This window comes from Polistes dominula, unplaced genomic scaffold (assembly GCF_049000335.1).
Source record: "Polistes dominula isolate Pdom_NZ unplaced genomic scaffold, Pdom_raw_medaka contig_82, whole genome shotgun sequence".
Taxonomy (NCBI): Eukaryota; Metazoa; Arthropoda; class Insecta; order Hymenoptera; family Vespidae; genus Polistes; species Polistes dominula.
The window spans coordinates 7,348,160-7,370,481 of NW_028301046.1; the positions used below are offsets into that span (position 1 = coordinate 7,348,160).

The 22,322-nt window shown below is 32.8% G+C and overlaps 3 protein-coding genes across 5 annotated transcripts; 2 read left to right on the top strand and 1 right to left on the bottom strand.

The window, feature by feature from the left end:
* The first annotated feature begins 6,988 nt into the window (after window positions 1-6,988).
* Window positions 6,989-10,884, top strand: LOC107068117 (testis-expressed protein 10 homolog). The gene is made up of 5 exons (XM_015324191.2): window positions 6,989-7,461; window positions 7,623-8,766; window positions 8,834-9,071; window positions 9,172-9,326; window positions 10,023-10,884. Exons 1-5 carry the CDS (start codon window positions 7,261-7,263, stop codon window positions 10,124-10,126), a joined length of 1,842 nt encoding a protein of 613 aa, XP_015179677.1. The 5' UTR covers window positions 6,989-7,260; the 3' UTR covers window positions 10,127-10,884.
* A 22-nt stretch (window positions 10,885-10,906) lies between these two features.
* On the top strand, window positions 10,907-14,464 carry LOC107068116 (tubulin glycylase 3A). Its single transcript, XM_015324188.2, has 11 exons — window positions 10,907-11,078; window positions 11,182-11,441; window positions 11,515-11,844; window positions 11,911-12,022; window positions 12,095-12,306; window positions 12,441-12,857; window positions 13,016-13,223; window positions 13,302-13,392; window positions 13,472-13,630; window positions 13,701-13,960; window positions 14,036-14,464. Exons 1-11 carry the CDS (start codon window positions 10,919-10,921, stop codon window positions 14,206-14,208), a joined length of 2,382 nt encoding a protein of 793 aa, XP_015179674.2. The 5' UTR covers window positions 10,907-10,918; the 3' UTR covers window positions 14,209-14,464.
* On the bottom strand, window positions 14,352-21,028 carry Arglu1 (Arginine and glutamate rich 1). Of its 3 annotated transcripts, XM_015324184.2 has the most exons (6): window positions 20,692-21,027; window positions 20,081-20,224; window positions 19,499-19,546; window positions 18,965-19,190; window positions 15,798-15,881; window positions 14,352-15,607 (listed from the first exon to the last, which is right to left on the bottom strand). In XM_015324184.2, exons 1-6 carry the CDS (start codon window positions 20,832-20,834, stop codon window positions 15,443-15,445), a joined length of 810 nt encoding a protein of 269 aa, XP_015179670.1. In that variant the 5' UTR covers window positions 20,835-21,027; the 3' UTR covers window positions 14,352-15,442. The 3 variants fall into 3 exon arrangements, with proteins under 3 accessions (XP_015179670.1, XP_015179671.1, XP_015179672.1); XM_015324185.2 differs by lacking the exon at window positions 19,499-19,546 and having other exon boundaries at window positions 18,965-19,226; window positions 20,692-21,028; XM_015324186.2 differs by lacking the exon at window positions 19,499-19,546 and having other exon boundaries at window positions 20,692-21,026.
* Between the last annotated feature and the right edge of the window lie 1,294 nt (window positions 21,029-22,322).

Consider the following 22,322-nt stretch of genomic DNA (forward strand, 5'->3'; position numbering starts at 1 on the left):
TCCGCGGGCCGAATGGTTAGTTACTGACCACCGTAACGACCAATGAGGAAGCTGGACACAACAAGGGATTTCACCTTTTTTATTTGCGATCTCTCAGAACAGATTTTATTCAACAAAATACAGAATTTATACACACACGCACAACGAGATACAGAATGATAAATTGATGCGGAAGAAAGAGCAAGCGCAGTCGACTGATAAGCTTGGCGAGTGATATCGAACTCCTGTCGAGAAATCCGTTGGATCGATGATCTCCGAGAAGCGAGGAGATGATCCGGGATGTTCGTTACTAGGCCCGATCAATCAGATTCCCAGGCGCAATTACGCCGCGAGTTCTGACCAATCGACCGCCTCTACATCATGGTTTGGTTACAAAACCGAGGCAGAGAGTGTCGCTGAAAGACACACGAACCTCTAGTAGTTTTTGGGTACGTCTGCCGAACTTGGTGCTGGCAGCCGCGAGATGTCGGCACCGTCCTGGTGCCAGACATCGGAGCTACGGATGGTCAACCATGGGGTGTCAGCACCGAACCGGTGCGTGTAGCGGTACGACCGATGGTCGCGCCATCTAAGTTACTAGAAGGCTAGGGAACCACGCTAGCAAGTGTGGTCACCAGACGAGTACAGTCTGTGCGTAGCCGTTGAGAAGTGTACAACAAAGAAAAGCAAGTCGCATCCTAACAATAAAGAACATAAAATAAATTCAGTCTAATATTATCTTTACTATAGAGAAACCCTCTACAGTAAATTGGTGCCGAAACCCGGGAACGTCCGCGTAAAAAAATAAAAAAATAATACAAAAACTAAAATAGAAAATATAATAAAAAGAAGAACAATGGCACAATCAACCAGCGAAGCCAACGTGGCCCGTGCCGATACCGACACAAAGGAAGTCAACGCCAGTGAATTTAGAAATGTAAATCTGCCATCCTTTTGGAAAGAGGAACCAAATTTATGGTTCGTGATGTTGGAAAAGGAATTCGCGGCGTACAACGTTAAATCGGATGCCGTAAAAGTGTCAGCGGTGGTAAGAAGTTTGGATACCACGCTGATAAGAGAGGTATACGACATCCTAGCAGCCCCTCCCGAACAATGTACGTACACACATTTGAAAGAAGCCTTAGTACAGAGACTAACTAAATCCGACGAACAACGGCTAAGGCGATTGTTAATGGGAGTGGAATTAGGAGACAAAAAACCCTCCGAACTTTGGAGAGAAATGAAACGCTTAGCAGGAGATAGTGTTAGCGAGAAAATGCTCCTAACATTATGGATGCAGAGGATGCCAACCAGGGCACAAGAGATCCTGGCCATTGCAGACGAAAATACGTCACCCGCAAAGTTAGCGGAAATGGGTGATAAGATCCTAGAGAGAGAGCGTCTGCCGGAAACGGCCGCCATTACGGAAGCAGCGCCAATAGGAAGTGCCGCTCAAACAACAATCAATCGCGAGGTAGCGGAAATCAAGCGGGAAATCGCGCAACTAACGAAGGAGATGAAAAACCTAATGCGCGGCAGAAGAAGGTACCGAAGTTTCCGCGGAAGATCCCGAAGTAGAAGCCGATCATCAAGCAAACACCGAAACAATGACGGCCTATGTTATTACCACTGAAAATTCGCGGAACAATCGTGGAAGTGCAGACCCCCGTGCAAGTGGACAGGCCCGGATAAAAGAAAGCCTTCGGAAAACTAATGCAAGCGTCTCAAATAGAGGCAGTTGACGACGCGACGAGAAACCTGCGCCTCATGGTAAATGATAGGAAAACAGGAGCATGTTTTCTGATAGACACTGGTGCAGACGTCTCAGTGATTCCACGTACTTCGATAAGTGAAACCAAAGACAATACGTGTAAGTTGTACACGGCAAATGGTGCAGAAATAGACACATACGGAAAAAAACTTTTAAACTTAAATCTTGGACTCCGTCGAGATTTTTCATGGAGATTCATTATAGCGAATGTTTCTAAAGCAATAATAGGCGCCGATTTCTTGCATTTTTATAATTTATTACCTGATTTAAGAAACAAAAAATTGTTGGACGGCAATACATTGCTTTCTAGGAAAGCAGAATTAGTAAATATTGACGTTCCAACCATTTTGACCATTAATTGCAATAGTCCGTATTTAGAACTTTTTAGGGAGTACGCAGATTTAACGAAACCAACTTCCAGGAAAACCATCAGCCACACGGTGAAACATCATATAATCACAAAAGGTCCTCCAATAGCAGAGAGAGCAAGAAGGCTAAATCCGGAAAAACTGCGAATCGCACAAGCCGAATTTCAGCAACTAGTCAACGAAGGAATCTGTCGCCCGTCCAAGAGTCAATGGGCGAGCCCTCTGCATATGGTACCAAAGAAAATCGGCGAATGGAGGCCATGTGGAGATTATAGGCGACTAAATAGCGTTACGGTACCAGACAGGTACCCCATTCCACATGTACACGACGTCACGCAACAATTTCGTGACTGTAACATATTTTCTACAATAGACTTGTCTAGAGCATATCACCAAATTCCGTTGGCTGAGGAAGACATAGAAAAAACAGCGGTAATCACACCTTTTGGTCTGTACGAATACACAGTGATGCCTTTCGGTTTATGTAACGCGGCGCAAACGTTCCAAAGGTTTATGAACATAGTATTAAGCAAATTAGATTTTTGTGCCTGTTACATAGATGATATAATTGTAGCGTCTAAAAATAAGGAATCCCATGAAAAACATCTGCGTGCAATATTCAATAGACTTAGGCAATATGGACTAACAATAAACATTTCAAAGTGCAATTTTTTTCAAAATAGCGTAAACTACTTAGGTTATAAGATAGATAATAAGGGTATAGCGCCGTTGGATGAGCGAGTCCACGCTATACAAAACTATACAAAACCAAAGACTGTTTCAGATATGCGACGTTTCCTTGGGGTAGTGAATTTTTATAGGAGGTTCTTACCAAAGGTTGCAGAATGGTTTGATCCACTTAACAAATATATGGTAGGTGCCAAGAAGCACGACAAAAGACTGATAGAATGGAATCAAGCAGCGGAAGAAGCGTTCAAAAAAGCCAAAGAAGCAATTGCCACAGCAACATTATTGGCATACCCAAAAGAAAAAGCGATATTAAAATTAAAGACTGATGCTTCCGATAACGCAATAGGAGCAGTGTTAGAACAATTCTGTGATAACAAATGGGAACCACTAGGATATTTCTTAAGGAAACTAGAAAAAGCGCAAATTAGATATAGTGTGTATGATAGGGAATTGTTAGCTATTTATAAAAGTTTAAAGTTTTTTAGGTATTTTGTCGAAGGAAGAGAATTAATAATAGAGACTGACCATAAACCACTGTCATACGCCTTTAAGCAAAATACGGACAAAGCAAGCCCAAGACAAGCCAGACAGTTGGATTACGTAGGACAGTTTACTTCCAAAATTGTTTACGTTGCTGGAAAGGACAATGTGGCAGCTGACGCTATGTCAAGACTGGAAACCATAGACATGCCAGTCCTAGTATCAACAGAAGAGCTAATGGCAAAGCAACAAGAGGATGACGAACTAAAGAATATTTTGGCAGAAGAAAAATGGAACCTGCAAAAGATTTTCCTCGATAGCTCTGATAAATACATATATGGCGACATAGTAGGAAAAAGCATAAGACCATACGTTCCGGTCTCTTTACGGAGGCAGATTTTTAAGAACGTACACAATTTGTCACATCCCAGCGGCAGAGTAACAAAAACACCTTATAGGAAAAAGCTTCATGTGGCCAAAGATGAACAAAGATATTGCAGAATGGTCAAGTACATGTTTAGCATGCCAAAAGTGCAAAATAAGCCGTCATAACAAACAGGTACCTTCGAAAATAGAAGTACCACAAGGACGTTTCGAACATGTGCACATAGACATAATAGGTCCATTACCAACGATTAAAAATATGAGATACTGCCTAACTGTGATCGATAGGTTTATTCGATGGCCAGAAGCAATTCCAATGCCAGATACCTCAGCAGATACAGTGGCAACAACATTCTATTCGCAGTGGATTTCGAGATTTGGTTCTCCTATTACAATTACAACTGATCAAGGAACACAATTTGAAAGTCAACTATTTGAAGCATTAACCAAATTAGTCGGAGCGAAAAGAATTAGAACAACAGCATATCACCCTGCATCAAATGGAATGATAGAAAGATGGCATAGATCACTTAAAGCAGCAATAATGTGCCACGAAGAAAAAGACTGGGTAGGAATATTACCAACAGTGCTCCTTGGTCTACGCACAAGTCTAAAAGAAGATATAAAAGCTTCAGCTGCGGAATTGGTATATGGTGAAAACATCAGACTACCAGGAGAATTTTTCCTCAGCGAAGAGCTATTACAAGATCCACACATATTCTTAGAAAAATTAAGACAATATATAAGGCAAATCAGACCGATACCCACAGCACACCATATCAAAAAGAAACATTTTATTCAGGATAGGTTGTATACATGTACGCACATATTTTTAAGGGTCGACGCTGTAAAAAAACCATTAGAAGCGCCTTACGAAGGTCCATACGAAATTATACAAAGACTTACAGATAATATTTTCAAAATTAACTATAAAGGAAAACATATAAATGTATCTATAGAAAGACTAAAACCAGCGTTTGTCGAAAAAGATTGCAATACCGATTCGTATGTACCAATTAAAACTTATTAGGTTAGGATAGAGATAATGCAATATTTTTATATATCTTTATATATTTTTATATTTTTATACACTTGTAAACATCTATAATTTTAAGTTTCGCATTTTATGTAATAAGAAAAATGCTCCGAAGGGAGTAATGTAGCGGTACGACCGATGGTTGCGCCATCTAAGTTACTAGAAGGCTAGGGAACCACGCTAGCAAGTGTGGTCACCAGACGAGTACAGTCTGTGCGTAGCCGTTGAGAAGTGTACAACAAAGAAAAGCAAGTCGCATCCTAACAATAAAGAACATAAAACAAATTGAGTCTAATATTATCTTTACTATAGAGAAACCCTCTACATGCGTGTAGCGGTACGACCGAAGGTCGCGCCCTCTAAAGTTACTAGAAGGCTAGGGAACCACGCTAGCAAGTAACCGAAGTTGGCGGTTGGCCACGAAGTGGCACATTATGAAAGCGACTCGTGTCCATGTGTTCGGACGACACGAGTCGCTTTCATAGTGTGCCACTTCGTGGCCAACCGCCAACTTCGGTTACACTCGGCTTCTTTCGACATCCCAAACACACGGACATGGAAAACTTGTGTGCAATCCCAGTGGCACAGGGAGAGGGTAAGATTTACCCACGATCTGACAGCACTGATCCCATCCGTACGATAATTTGAGGTCCTGTACGATCCAAAATTCGTGGCGTATCCATTTGGAATTTGGAAAACTTGATGATTTTTTTTTTTTTTTTAGTCAACAAATTTTCGAAAGGTGCACCCCCACCCCAACCCTCACTCCCACCACCACTCCCACCACGACTCCCACTACCATCTCCACCGCCACCTCCAGCACGATCTCCCCGCAGTGCTGTCAGATCGTTGGTAAATCTTACCCTCTCCCTGTGCCACTGGGATTGCACACAATGAAAGTTTTCCATGTCCGTGTGTTTGGGATGTCGAAAGAAGTCGAGTGTAACCGAAGTTGGCGGGCACGCCGGAGTGGCACACTATGAAAGCGACTCGTGTCGTCCGAACACATGGACACGAGTTGCTTTCATAGTGTGCCACTTCGTGGCCAACCGCCAACTTCGGTTACACTCGGCTTTCCTCGAAATCCCAAACACACGGACATGGAAAACTTTCATTGTGTGCAATCCTAGTGGCACAGGGAGAGGGTAAGATTTTCCCACGATCTGACAGCACTGTCTCCCCGTTCGACGACCGTTTTTATCGTTTTCAAGATAGGGTTTGGAAACTTGATGAGTAAAAAAATAAAAAAAGGTCATCAACCTCAAAAAGTTGGGACTTAGACAGTTGTTTGGACTTTTTCAAAATTCTGTCCGAGAAATAGTCGGATTTCAAATTTTCCCGGGGCGTACGATAATTTTGTGCCGCGTACGATAATTTTCCGCCCCTGTGTCCATCAAACGAACTAAAGTCTCTGGGATCACTGGCACTGGACTAGAATAGTCTGTGCGTAGCTGTTGAGAAGTGTACAACTAAGAAAAGCAAGTCGCATCCGTTAAATAAAAATCATAAAACAAAATTGAGTCTAATATTATCTTTACTATAGAGAAACCCTCTACATGCGTGTAGCGGTACGACCGAAGGTCGCGCCATCTAAGTTACTAGAAGGCTAGGGAACTACGCTGGCAAGTAGTGGTCACTAGACTAGAACAGTCTGTGCGTAGCCGTTGAGAAGTGTACAAGAAAGAAAAGCAAGTCGCATCCTAACAATAAAAATCATAAAATAAAAATTCAGTCTAATATTATCTTTACTATAGAGAAACCCTCTACATGCGGGACGCCACACATTTATTTACCATTTTTAAATAAATATTACTTTTTATAAATTAAAAAAACATTAATACAATTGCTAATGATGCAGTATTGTCAACAATTGTCAATGAAAAATATAACGTTATAAACTTGACATTAGCGAACATAACGAAACTTAGCAGCGTATTTCTGAAAATGATCTTTCCTTTTTTTTCCAGTCGCATTTATTAGTTATTTTTCTATGTCGATCGCCCTCCTGGTATCTAGGCTCCGTGTGTCCAATCCTAAGAGACCGTATAAATTCGTTGCCAACGCTCTGTGCCTAGAGATTATTTCCTAGGGACTTTATCCGAATACTGTTATAAAATGAATTTCTAAATATTATCTTTAAACAACTCGATTCTACATAAAAAAATATAAATTAATTTTTAATTTCTTCTTGGAACTCTATATCGTCGTATTTACAAAAAAAAAGTATTTTTCTATGTATGTTTAATTCTTGGTATGCGTACATGTAGCCAATACAATTCTATTTCTTCAATCATTTAATTCATGGTTTAGTCACGTGTTATTCTGTTGAAATACTAATTATATTTTAACTTATAAGATAAATGTTAATAAATAATTATAATACATAAAGAGAATTCTCTTAGAATTCTGAGAGGTAGAAATAGGATCTTTATATAAATAATATTGAAACATTTAATGTGTTAATTATTTATTAACAATATTGTTAATATAAATATATTATATATGTAACTACGTTGTATATTAAACGGTATATTTTGGTATAAATTGTAAAAATGGCAAAAGGTCATAAACATTTGAAACATCTAAAATCAGAGAAGGCTAAAGTGAAATTAAAAACAAAGAAAAATAAACTGTTACCAAAAGGATTAAATGTAACAGATACATCGTTTAAAGTTAAAAAAATCGTCATACGTGAACAGTTCAGACAATATAATGAAGCTGAAATTATTAGTAAACGAAAGCTTAATATTAAGGTATGCATATATGATGTGTATATGTATATATATTACCATTATTTTATGAAATTCGTTAATTTATGAAGAAAACAACTATTAAATGAAATAACTGTAATATACTATGACTTTTTTAGTATCAGCTCGTACTAACATTATCATTGTATTCTTTCTGTATATAGGATTTATTAACCCGACTTCATCATCATAATTCTACTGTTCGTCAAGAAGCGGTGAAAGAACTCAAAGACATTCTATTACAACATCCTTCAGATATGTTAAATTCTCAATTGCAACCATTGTTAAAAGGAATTTCTGCTTTATCTCTCGATAAAGAAAAAAATATAAGAAGAGATTCCTTCAGAGTGTTAAATCTTATTTTGAGTCCTATTTCTACTAAACGACTAACACCCTTTTGTGATGTTTTAATTTCATATTTAAACTGTGCAATGACACATATAGATCCAAATATTAAAGAAGATTCTTTATTATTTTTAGACATATTAGTACAAAACTGTAATAGTATCATTGCAAAAAACAGTCATAAAGTATTACCAAACTTTTTGAACATGATTTCTAGAATACACACTGAAATAAAACCAGGAAGGCAATTAACAACAACATTGAATTCGAAAAATACTAGTGTCAAATGGAGAATTAAAGTTTTAGAACGTCTTGGAAACATGTTGGGATCTGTTATAAGTTACAAAAAAACACAAAATTATATGCCATCTGAAAAATTAATATACGTAGATGGAAAAACCAAATATATTCCGCTTTACACGCAAGTTGATGTACAAGATTGTCAAATAGATTTGCAAAGTATTGTTAGCTTGGAAAATATTACCGATGAAAAAAGTCGAGATACAAATGAACTCATGAAATATATAAGTGTATTAATGCCTTTGATGCTTGATAGCTGGATTGAAGTATGTCCAGAAGAAAAAAATGGTCATACTTCTGAAACTGTTATTACTTACGAAGCATCTATTTTATTAAAACATATTGTAGTAATTATACAATTAATCATTGAATATATTGATATATTAAACGATGAAGATACCAAAATGTGGTTTAAAAATTCTTTTCAAAGTATTTACATTAAGAACTTGTTCTCCGAATTTCCATATAGTAGAAAAAACACTGTTGAAACGTTAAGAAAACGGCAAAGAGATTTCTCTGCTTCAGAAATGATTGATAAATGTTTGGAACAAAATTTGGGCATTTGTCAAATTTATGCTTGGTTTTCATCTGTTAATTTAAGTTATAATATCACAGATAAACTGGACAAGGCATCCTGTAAATACGTTATGGATTATTTAAACGGTATTTTAAATATATTTATTTATATAATGTTTTTATCACACTTATTTATTAATTTCATTAATTACAGAAATAATTAATGGTTGGTCCGATATTAATAATTTCGCATTGACACAATTAAATAAACTTTTGAGAACCCTATTTTTCAAAGCAAGTCAGATATGGTACATCAATCAAATGACAATGAAACCTATATTTCAAGCAATGATAAATGCTAATTCTTGCCAATCAAAGAAAGAATTACACGTACTATTACCTAATATAATTATTGATATTATGTTAGAGTATACGTTAACTAAATTGCAAAGGTACGACTATTTTTAAAATACATATTTTACATATTTATACTTTTAAATGTTTTTTTCGAGCTTAAAAAAGAAATACAAAATTCTAATTTGTCCATTATAGCGAAAGTATATTGAAGGATTTTCTATCAATTTCACCATTGCTTCTTTTACATTCTTCCATACACGAAAATATGATACAAATGATTAATCGGGCTGTACTTTGTCATAAGGAATGGATGCATGATGTACTTGTAAAAAACCAGGATGCTATTATTGGTAAATTACTTGATATATTTATTTAACATATTGTATGCCGGCCTCGCGAAAACGCGGGTTTCCAAGTCTATCGCTTGAGCGCCGGTCCCGTGATAATGCGGGATTCTTTTGCTTGACTGTCTGCCTTCTCTTGTCATGATTACGCCGATCTACATTTTTTTTATACTGTCAAATTGAAACGTATACGATGGTTTTGTATATGACGAATATGCAAACAAAATTTACTGTTTTACGAAAATGTATAAAATTTTAAATATTTTCTTCACCTACTAATTGGTCGTAAACAAGCGAATCATGCCGGCGCCCAGGTTTTAAGCGGTTGATACGGTGCCGGCGCTTAGACTTTAAATGTTTCAGATGCCATCGGCGTACAATGTGTTAATAGGTTTTTGTCTAAAGGAATACATATATATATTTATATAATGAATGGTCAAATGAGTTAATCCATTAATAATTAGTTCTTAAATGAAAACTCTTGAATACTCTAAATAAATTAATGCAAATAAGTTTCTGTACATTAATATGAATGTCTAGTATATTACTTTCGGAATTTTATATAAACAAATTTTTATTTATTCTTGTCACACATTTCGAGTTGGAGTATAATAAATTACGTTTCAGAAACTTATTTGACCCTCCGTACATACGAATTTTCTATTCAAATATACTTAATTATTTCTATTATTTGTATTACAGAAAATGCGAAAAAAATTCAGATTATAGGATCGAAGGATGAGAAACGTTCTCGTTTAATGATATGTAATATATTTTATTTTATAACTAGAGAAGTTTTTTACTAATTAAAAATTACATTTTATTAAACATCAAGTGCAAATCATTTAAAAAACGATCCTTTACCACGTATTAAAATTTATTCTTCTTGAAGATAAAGGAAAATAAAAATGAAATTTAAATAATTCTTAATTATTTCGTGTGTTACCTGCAAAACTATAAAAATTATTAAAAAACATGATAAAGTAATTAGTTTTTATAGACGAAATGTATGGAAGGAACCGATGAAAGGAATAAAAATATTCTACTAAACAGCAGGTTCAAAGAAACTAATAACAATTATAATGTCTATGGTAAACGGTCTTTGCCTGAATTTTACTTACAATAAAATGTATAGCATATAAAATATGATAAACATTACATTGAAAGTAAAATACCATTACCCAGGTCTAACCACGAGGAGGTAACCGTTTTTAAAGACCCACGAGGGATGTGCATCTTAAAGAATGCCAAACCAAATAAAATTTAAATAAAATAGAAATTTGTAAAACGAGAGGCCTTTTTTTAGGTATTCGAGAAAAATGTTTCATTTTAATATCCTAATTTACTAAATAATAAATTTGACAAGAATTTAATCGATCTGAAATAGATAATAAAAACAAAAAAATTCCTAAGCAATCGAATATCGCTAATGCATTCGATATCATGAAATAATTTTAATTAGTCCTTTATATTCGTAACCTCCTTTTCGATTTAATCATACCTCTAAATTAAACTATCACTAATCAATAATTAATCTGATTTATATTAATACAAAATTAAAATTCTAAATTTAAATTTGACCTTTTTTAATAGTACTCATGTTCACGAATATGGAACAAAATTCTCATTGTAACAATCAAGATCGTTTGCATTCAGGATTAAGACACGATACTATTATTCGTGGACAATCTACTGCTACTGCTGCTACTACAATAAATAAAATTAATTCTCAACAATCAACTAAAAGATTGGCTTCAGGTAAGATATATTGTTTCGCGAAAATTCTTTCCTTGAAATACATCTTTTATCCATGATTACACGTTGATTAATAATCGGTAAAGCTGACGAAATATCGATCCAGTCAGTGAGCCTGGTGCAACCAACAAACGGAGTGAACCGAAGAAATCAATGATATCTCCAAAAAATGACTTTTTATTGCAAGGATTTTATAAGACCAAACTTGTTCAAGTTAAACAACAGAGAAAACAATTTGAACAACAAGTTTTAAAATCTGTTATCAGACCAACCAATTTGATTCAATCGCCAATTATTTTAAATAAAAATACGGATAAAGTACGAAGACCAACGTCTACTCGGACTTTGTTAAATTTCAATCACAATGTAAGAAGATAAGTGTATATATATTCCATTAAAATTATCACTCAAATATCTTTTTTAATGTATTCTGTTTTAGAATGAAGAAAAAAATACCGATAAACCTTCGATTCTTTCTAAAACAACTAAAAATAATTATCAAACAATCGCCAGCACAGATGATATTTCAGATTCTAATGAAGAAGCTGTGAATAATTTTGTATTGCTAAAAGATAATTTTTCATCTAAAGAAAGTTATTCTATTATTTTTAAGGCTGACTCATCTGAGGAGATTGAATCCGAAAATAAATCTGATGAATCTAAAACGATTGAAATGAAAGAAATATCGATGGAAAATCCAAACATAGATCATAATGGTAGCAAGGCAACTTATTTTGTGGTTCAACGAAGAGTGGAAGAAGCTATCAAGGTAAAAAAAGCTAATATCATAATGAAAAAAAATTTATCGTTCAACGTCAACTTGGATTGTTCGTAGAATAAAAAAATCTTTTTAATACGTGGCGATATTCCATATTTGGAGAATACATTGAAGAAAAGAGGTTGGATAAAAAAATACGAGTCTAGAAAATCGAGACATCTGCCTTATGGTATTATTTACTGTAATATTCAATTTTTTAATTATTACAATTATTATGTTATGAAATAAAAATTGATTTTAGGTAGTACAGCTATCACGGATCCACCGTCAATTGGTAATATTCATCTTGCAGATGGATCCTTGAACGAAGATTATGTTATCTTTAGTGTGTTGAAACATATCTCACCCGATTTTATTTGGGATTGTAGAAATGATTTTGTCGAATGGACGGGTCATATCAAACCTGATACTTTGTTGAACAGATTTGAAAAATCATTTATATACACGTCGAAGGTAAAAATAGTAATAATAAAAAAATAAAAAGTAAAAATAAAAATAAACAAATTGATTTTGTGAACAATTAGAAAAATATTTTCTTTAAATTATCAATTGTACATTTTATATATTTTTGTTGTTGTTGTTGTTAGCTTGGAATGGCAACAATTTTGGAGAATGTTCATTGGTATATCGAAGATGACATTGCGAGTGTACAATATCCAAGAAGTTACAACGTTGCACGTGACAAAACTGCATTTACTGATGATTATCGACAAACTGCAGCAGTGAGCTTTTTAAAATGGTTCATTGATCAAGTCGAACAAGGTGTCAATTTAACTAATAAGGGTTCGTCGCCTATTTCTCCAAAACAAATCGAATTTGCGATAAAACGATGCGAGGAATTTATTGCCATGAAAAACGACGAATATTTGGACACACCAGAAGTCCTCATTTCTTCGATAGAATGGGATAAATTTATCGATGATTACATTATGGCTGTTCATCATGGCAATGGAATTATAGATGAAGAATTGGAACAATTCGACAGTGAACGATCGTCTTTAATCGTAAATAAAATATTTATTAAACCAAGAAAATTCGTGCAGTTTTAATAAATGTAAATAAATGATTCAGAAATCTAAAAACGACACGAAATTTTTTGGTTTATTTAATAATAATATAATTAAAGATTTATACTAATTTATATTAATTTTTAAAATATTAGATTTTATACAATTTAGCATTGGAAACTTTAAAGAAAGTAAAAGAAATCGATCCTCAATACGAATTAAACGGAACCCGAAATATTTGGATTCTAAAGCCAAGTAATTATTGTTGCGGAGTAGGAATTGCAATGGCTCATAAATTAAGTTACATTATTAAGAGAGTACAGGATTGCGCGAGAGATTATTTTATTGTACAAAAATATATAGGTAATTGTAAATATAAATTAATCATTTTGAGTAAGCGTCGAAATTAGTGAAAAGCATACAAGAAATTTGATTTTGTAGAAAAACCATTATTGGTAAGGGATACGAAATTCGACGTTAGACAATGGTACCTTGTTACCAGCAGTTATCCGCTAACTATATGGATTTACAAGTACAAAGTTTGTTTAAGAATACAATTATTATCATTTTATTTCATAGCAAAGTGAACAGAAAATATTATTGTGTATCAGAGAATCATTTTTACGTTTTAGCTCAAGACCGTTCTCTTTTGATAGCTATCATGAAGCCATACACATCTGTAACACTGCAGTCCAGAACAAATATATTATTCCTAAAAATTCTGCTCGTTCTCTTGACTGGGATTGCGAAAAACTTAATGAATATTTAAAGTAAGTGAACATAAATTAGCATCAATAATATTTTACAAGAAAAATAATCTTTTTTGTTTCTTATATACAGAACGATAGGCTATACGGGAGAACCATGGTATGAAAAAATCTATCCAAAAATATGTCAAGCTATAATTGCTACTATGTTAGCAGCCCAAGAACATATGGATAAAAGAAAATACAGCTTTGAATTATATGGAGCTGATTTTGTAATTATGAATGATCTGTCGGTTTGGTTGATAGAGATTAATACAAATCCTCGTATGCATCCACCTGGAACTAGAATCACTCAAAGATTATATCCTAATGTATTAGAAAGTCTTATAAAAGGTTGCATTATTTATTTTACTTAATGTTTTTCATCTAATGGCTTGCTTCGATAAAAATGCTCCTTTTATATTTTAGTCATAATGGATTATCCCTTCAATCCAAACGCGGATACAGGAGATTTTGTGCTGGCATATAAACAAATGATCACTGATGTACAGCCAAACACTGGATTATGTTTGACTGCTTTGGGTAAATCAATTCTACCAAAATCCAAAAGTTTACAACATACGAATTGGCAATATCTGTAAATTGATTTTTTACAAAATCTTTTATGCACTATGTATAATACAAAAAGAAAGATACATAATTACATTGCCTAAATAATAATTATAATTATAACTAATATGTATTCTAAAAGCTAAAATTAATTCGATTGAATAAACAAAAGAGCGACTAATAAAAACGTATTTATTTTACAAGTAACAATATCACGGGTACACAATTCTGTATGAACAGATTTTTGTTTGTTTTGCAGTTTATCTTTTTGGTTTTTTTTTTTTTTAATACATATCTATACACGATTCATAAAGGACATCTTTTTCAAATGTCAGCACTTATATTTCGATACGTACAAAACCATCTACTTTCAATCTGTTATATCAATTAGATTATCCATTCACTTTCCCGTATTTATTTATTTCTGTTTTTGTTTTGATTTAAATAATGTAAAATTTTACTAACGCCATAACAGATGTCTTTTATCAGAATTTTCAAATATGTAACTAGAACTGTTAAATAGTGAAATATCGCGTATCGCAGTTATTAAAAAAATCTGTATGTGTGTTGTTTCATACAACCGATGAATAACATTGAACTTCAATAAGTGAATATTGAATCAATTTGTAGTTTTATACTTTTATATTTACTGTGTGAGACGAATTTGTTATCTCTATAGAAAATACAAATGTACCCTAACGTAATATCCGTTATATATATTCTAACTGAAACAAAATTTTATTTTCTGTTATAATACAAGAAGAGAAAATTCATACTATTTAAAACGATATTTGGGAACACATATATTTAAACAACACTTACACCAAATATAGAATTAAACTGACTTGTTTAATAAACAGCCGTCGATACGTCTGTGAGTAATTCATTATGTTACAAGCAATAATAGCGAACAATGAAGAAATACAGTTAACATAAGATAGAATAAATTTTGATGTAAGTGTAGCTTAAAAAAAGTTTTAAGTCCCATTTATGATCGTAATGAAACCTATCAAGCATGAAATATTATATCATTTAATTTTGACATATCCACTTTAGTCATAATCAAATGATGTTTCAATGCTTTAGAGATTTCAACAATCACAGTGAATAAAATTCACAAAAACTTTGGGAATTTGTTGCTGCGTTTGACTGAAATATTTTTCTATGCACAGCAAACGAGTATTATTCTTGTTGGTTATGAACTAATTTCAAAACCGACAAGAATATGTGAATATCACATATATACTTGCACGATTTAATACAAACTCACGTAACTGGTTTTAGCGTAAACGACAATTTAGGCCTTGAGTTGTTCTTGCCTAGGATTTTTTTCTGCTCCTCCTTAACACGTTTTTCATGTTCTTTTCTCATTCGTTGTCTTTCTTCTTCCATAAGACGTTGTTCTTCAACCATAGCCAATCTTTCTTCGGCCTGTAATTATAGAAAAAATAATACAAAATTAGTGCCAACAATTACTTTGTCTAATTTTGAAATGTTGACGCTGCCGCTTAATACTGTTAGTTCGAACTTAAATAGACTATCGAACAGTTCATAAAGCAACACCAGATAAAGAAGAAAATAAATTTTAACGTCTGCGTCAACGTCTTTATTTGGAACTCACTAATTTCTTCTGAGCTTCTTCAATTTTCCTGTTGTTTTCTTCCATGATCCTCTCTAGCTCCTCGCGCTTCTTCCGCTCTTCGTCCTACAATGACAACAACATATGTTTACACAAAGAAATGATATTGTCGCTCACCAGTTGTTGGTACACCGTTCATATCAGAAAGCTTAATGCCGCTATTTCAACAGCTTAATACATCCTAAGAAACTTCATGTATAGGAAAAGTAATTGGAAATATGTGAAATTTTGAGGCTGAATTTTCAATAAATAGGATAGCTTTGTTGTGATTAAATGACAGAGGACGCATGTATAAAAAACCCACTTCCTTTTCTTTCAGAATTAAACTTGCTCCTCTTAGTTCCCAGCGAATGCTGTGTATTGTCAGAGATTTCCCAGATGAAAATACGACGACTTAGGATGCCACTTGAAAGTGAAAAAAAGTGAATTATGAGAGATTGAATAAGTAAATTCACTGTACATGCAAATACGAAAACAAAATCGTGATTATCCTGTTTGCAACAAAATTTTTTTTTCCTTTTTTACGCGACACGAAGATATACCAGTTTAATGCAGAAGAAAGATTTAAAAATATACTGAAAGAGAATATATATGCGTATATATACATATACATATCATATACATATACATATACATATACATATACATATACATATACATATACATATACATATATATACTTTAAAAGAGTAGATATGTTTGTGTGTTTAATAATCTCAGTGTTGTATATATATATATATATATATATATATATATATATATATATATTAAAATGATATATTCAGTATTCTTATTTAAAATTATAATACTCAGATACAATAAAAACGAACGGTGTCATCCACCTGAACTGTTGACGGAATTCGTTGTGTCCCAGGTATTACTAATTACCAAATCTAAAATGATCCCTAATATAGTTTCTTTTCTATAATGTTTTAACAAAGAATGATAATAGTAGTATTGGTATAAAATGAATTATGAATATATAAATTGGATAATACCTGAATGGAGCTCACGCCAGCACGTAGGGGAAGCAGTCTTCATTGACAATCACTCAGCAGTGAGTTAAAAACCAGCATCTTCTGTTGGTAGTCAGTAAGGAAGGTGACCTATATTTTGCTAGGTCGTGCTTTGTTGCTATGAAATGCTAATTCCGCCTTTTCCTACTTTTTTCATTCTAATTAACTTTATTCCCGAATTTGTCGACATTTTCAGTGCAAACTGAATGTGCAAAGCAAACAAGACAAAGTTTGTTCAACTTGTAATCAGGATTGCTGTCCATCTGACCAGAGTGTGGATTGATATTTCTTTTTTTAAAGATAAAAAAAAATTGTGCATAAACACGAACGACAACAAATTTCTTAGTCAGATGTAAAAGGAATAAGAAATAAAAAAAAAATAATAATAATAACCAAAATAAAAAGAGAAAAAGGAAAGAATAAAAATAAAAATAAAAATCTACCTGATATAAGTGCCTATTTATATATATTAATAGATTTTTGTAGATCACAATTGATAGCAGGATTTTTCATTAATGAATAATGATAGACATCTAACAGTTGTATCAGTATTATACAAAAAAAATGCTAGAGCTCGGTATTTGAAGTTTTTAGAAAGATTGCACACTAACTGCTCTGCATAGATTTTTATTATTATCTATCTAAATATAAAGACTAATTATTTAACCAATTGTGTTATTTAGCAAAGTGTTTCTAATTGAAATATATTGTGTAAGGATCCCAAAAATAATTTTTAAAAAGCAGTTACATTACAAGCTATTACATATGGTTAATACATCGTTTCTTTAATAATTGTTAATTTCTTCAAAATAATGATTAAGATACTGTACGTCCAAGAGATAAAAAAGACAATATGTCTTTACCTTAAATCTTTTTAATCCTTATAAATTCACAAAAGACGTGTGCAAGTATAAATGAAATATGAGAAGTAATAAATTGCTACAAACACCGAGTTTTAGGCATTGTGATAATAACTGAAGTAGTTAATTAATTAATCAAAATAAAGTATAAAAAGTGTACTTCTATTATATTTACTTCATTATATTTATATGATTTGACTTATTAATTATATAATCTAGCATTTCTTTAAAACTACTATTTCACCGAAATACTGCTTAGGGATCAACATTAGTTTCCCATTCCTTAGAAAAATAATTTTATTTTAAAATAATGATCATTTTTCATTATTTTCTTTTTAATATATTACAAATGATGGGATTTTTAATTTTAATAATTGAAATAGTTTTGTCTCTACTAGTTTCTTTTTTTAAACGAATTATGAGGACATATGCGCGTGTAAATTAATTTCATTAATCGCCTGATCGACAAGTTCAACAGCTTTAAAAATTGTGAAGAAAACTTTTGAGATTTTGCTTAGATCACAATTTTCAGTTGTTGATGCAATTGCCAGTCGAGATATAGTGTGATGAAAGGTTATAATGTTGTACAGATATAATAAATATATACATGGTACAAAATACAATATTCTGTTCATAAATAATTGATACATGCGCCTATGATATCAACATCTTTTCAATAATATAAAGTATTATCTCCCCAACAATGCGACTTCAGTGGATGCTGGGAAGCTAAAGCAGTATGGTTTGCCAGTAATTTTTGTATATACTCAAGAACCATACTGCTTCAAGCCCAAACGCTGTAACCGCGCGATCTAATTATTCAAAAATATATTAATTTTATTTTACAAATGTAATAATTATAGTTGCGAGTACTAAGCAATATTGCAAGTACCAAGCAACTTGCATTAAAAAATGAAATATATATATATGCAATTTATATTATTAACATTCTGTGCAGTACTTGTCTCTAATGCTGATCTTCGGAGATGTACAAACCATGTACGATTACACAACTATTGCGATGCAATATTTTATCTTACCCACTTTTCAGTCACAGAATTCTATTTCTCTTTAGAATTTAACTAAAGCATTATAGCTAGTTCCAAGTTTAATAGCTATAATGCTATAAACATATATTACAGAACCAGCCTTTTCACTAAAGTATAGGTTCAATATAATATGGAGATTGACTCGAAAATAAAAAGCTAACTACCCACTGAAAGTAACAGCGCTTGGGCTAACATTGGCCAAAGTTTCTGTGGATTGGTCTTACCTCTCTTCGTTTCTCCTCCTCACGCAGTTTTGCTTGTCGCCATTCCATCTCCTCCATCATTTGACGCTCCATTGCCCTTTTTGCTTCCTCTACCCGTCTCTGTACCTCCGCTTCTATTTCTTCTTTACGTTTCTCAAGTTCTTCCTCAACCCTCTTCTGTACTAATTCCTCTATACGTTTGGCTGCTTCGTCTTCAACCATCTTTTGTTCCACTTCACGTTGCCGTCTGGAGACAGACAGCCAAGTATGTTGATCTATGGATCTTATTTCATTTTTTATGCATAGAATTTTTAGCCATATTGTGCGTTTATTTTATTTTTATTTTTAAATTATAGAAAATGTTAAAAGTATCAACTTTATGATGAATACATTACATTCAAGCCATTTAATAATAACCTTATTTTTTCAATAATCTTTAGGCATATACAATGGTATTATTTTAAAATCAATGTTTAGCATGCTTTTCCATTTTTATTTATAAAATATGAGTTAGGGCTGATTAACCACCACCATGAAAAAGTTATACAATCTTACCCAACCGCATTCGTGATGAGGGTTTTGTTCATAAATTCTTTCTTTTTCCTGACAACATAATTATAAAAAAAACCGTATAACAAGAATTATTTTTATAAGACAATATACTATTACTCAAATTTAAAACTTTTCGTTATAGTTTTGTTTAAGAATAAGAATAAAGCAAAATATTTTGAAATAGAAATTGGCAGAAATAATAAACATAACAATACTAGTATAATAAAGCAAAATGATAACTTAAAAGCAAAATTGATGCAACTATTCTCAATAATACCTACTGCCAATGACATGCAAAAAATAAATGCAAAAATTTTTACTCGATTATGTGATTTGAACCTTTTGCTTTAGGTCAAAATATCATATTCCGTTGCAATAATAATGCTTTGCATATATATGTAGACACAATCCTTCTTCTATTATCCGATAAAATAAAAACATTGATTTAATATTATTTAATTATGTATGTGAATTAATTTATGTAAGAATCCTCTCCAGAAATTTGTATACACGCATACAATATTAACTTATATACAATGTCAACATAAAATAGATACTGCGATAGAAAAATAATTAGATAATTACCTTTGTCTTTCCATTTCAGCTAGCCTTTCGACTTCATCCATTTTCCTTTCTCTGTCTCTATAGGATCTTTTTTTATGACTGACTATATGTACATCATCAGATGCATCAGATCCTGTACTTGATGATGGTGAGTGAGATCTTTTTCTGCATGCGAAAAGTATGTATCAATATCCATGATAACACTGGTCACAAATAAGTTACATACATACATAAGGAAATAAGAAAATTAAACAAATTTATTAAATTATATCAAATTTTATAAGTTTATAATTTAATAAGATACATTAGCAAATAGGCAGAAATCAGGTGAGAATAACCGGCTCTCTCGTAATATGTTAATATTAAAGTATTACGAAGACAACCTCATGTTAACCTTAATAAATAACTAAAGAACATATGAGTATGTAAAGAAACAATATGTAATTGGCTTGTAATTTTATAAATTAACACGCAATAGATGTAACATCGTCTATCGATGCAAGGCGCATGACAAAATGGTGGAATAGCGACGAAGAAGCGATAATAATATATGTATATATGCGCGTATATAACCATGTATATATGTAACCATATATATGAATAAATAAATATTTCAATAAATATAAAAAAACCTTGATTTTGAAGAGCGTTCTTTTGGTTTATCCGAATATTTATTATTCGAATGTTTTTCACGAGATTTGGATCTTTTGCGAGAATGTTTGCTCTTGTGACGCCTTCTGTTCGGCGATTTTGTTCTTGATCTTGAACGACCCATTTTACTTAATTTAACAGTTTTCTTGTTAGACTCAATCGCGAACAGAAATGTTCCCCCGTCGAGGAATATCGTTTCAATATAAAAATTTACTAATTCACTATTAAAAAAGTACACAAATGAGGAACTGTTCGCAAGACTACCGCAACATGAGTTACTTATGTAGACGTATTGCAGCCATGTTGAAAGTAACAGTTGACTAAATGTGGCGCAACGGTCATTCGAATTATTCACTTTGCTATAGAAAAAATAAGATTAGTTGACAACAATGATATAATTTATGAGAACTAATGCATAAAGATAAGAAAGTATTTGATAAGTTTAAGTTGTGACAAATTTAATTTATCGTTTATTAATATATTTAGCTAAGTAATTTTTTATAAACTCCTCGACCAATCAAATGTCGAGAATAATACCGCATTAATTAATACTATTTATTTATGTATATATTTATTATACGTCAAAGAAATATCAAATAAAAGTTAAAATTAATTAATTTGTTTATATTTCATAAGAAATTAATTATTTCTGAATTTTATAAAGAAAAAAATAAATACATTTATAATGCCAATCAGAAATTTTATATAAGTTAATATATTGACCAATGAGATCATAGGTAATATGACCGTATTATTTATTTTTCATTTGTTGATTTTATAATCGTATTGCGAAGTGATTAATTTTTAGATTTAATCAATGTTTATGTACGGTATATTTAAGAGTGTTATTAAAATGTGTTATGAAAATAAAATAGTTATCTTCCATTAAAATCAATCTAAAGTTTAAAAATAAATAGAAAACTATTGAAGTACATTTCGTAAATCTGTTGATTATAGGCGCGAAAGATAGATAACAGGAAGGCAACTGTAGAAAAGAAATAATTAAAGAGACGACATCGCGCGCATCTTATTCCACTTTGTCCGCGACATAAGAAAATCAAGATGGCGCTCCTCTGTTTGCGGATACCTTTGCGGTGGATATAAATACGGTTAGAAAAAAGAGTGTGTTGGGGGGAAGCTCTATAAGGATATAGTAAATCGTGTACGCTTAAAGATTGTCTGCTCGTTGACGTCTAGTGGCTCACGTTTTGGTAAACGTTAATTGACAAAAAGTCGAAGAAAGACGGAAGAGGAGAGAAGGCTAGACAGGCGAAAAGAATCGTCACTGAGAATCGTCGTCCTACCTCTCCTCTCCGTCACTATCGTTGTATCGTCGTTGATGTTGTCGTCATCTTCGTCATCATCGTCGTCTTCTTCATTGTTGTTGTTGTTGTTGTTATCGTTGTGTTGTCGTGTTGTTCACATTCGTTGTCGTCGTCGTTGCGTAGTAGTTACCATCAGCGCCAGTGCTGCCGACGGTATCGTCGCGGCATTTTAGGAAAGAGAGATCGAAGGTGTGCGTTCCTGCGGCCACCTGAGGAATGCTGGATCGGCGTTCGCGAATTCGTCGTCTGCGAGTTGCGATATCTTCGTCGGAGAAGGTTTAAATAAT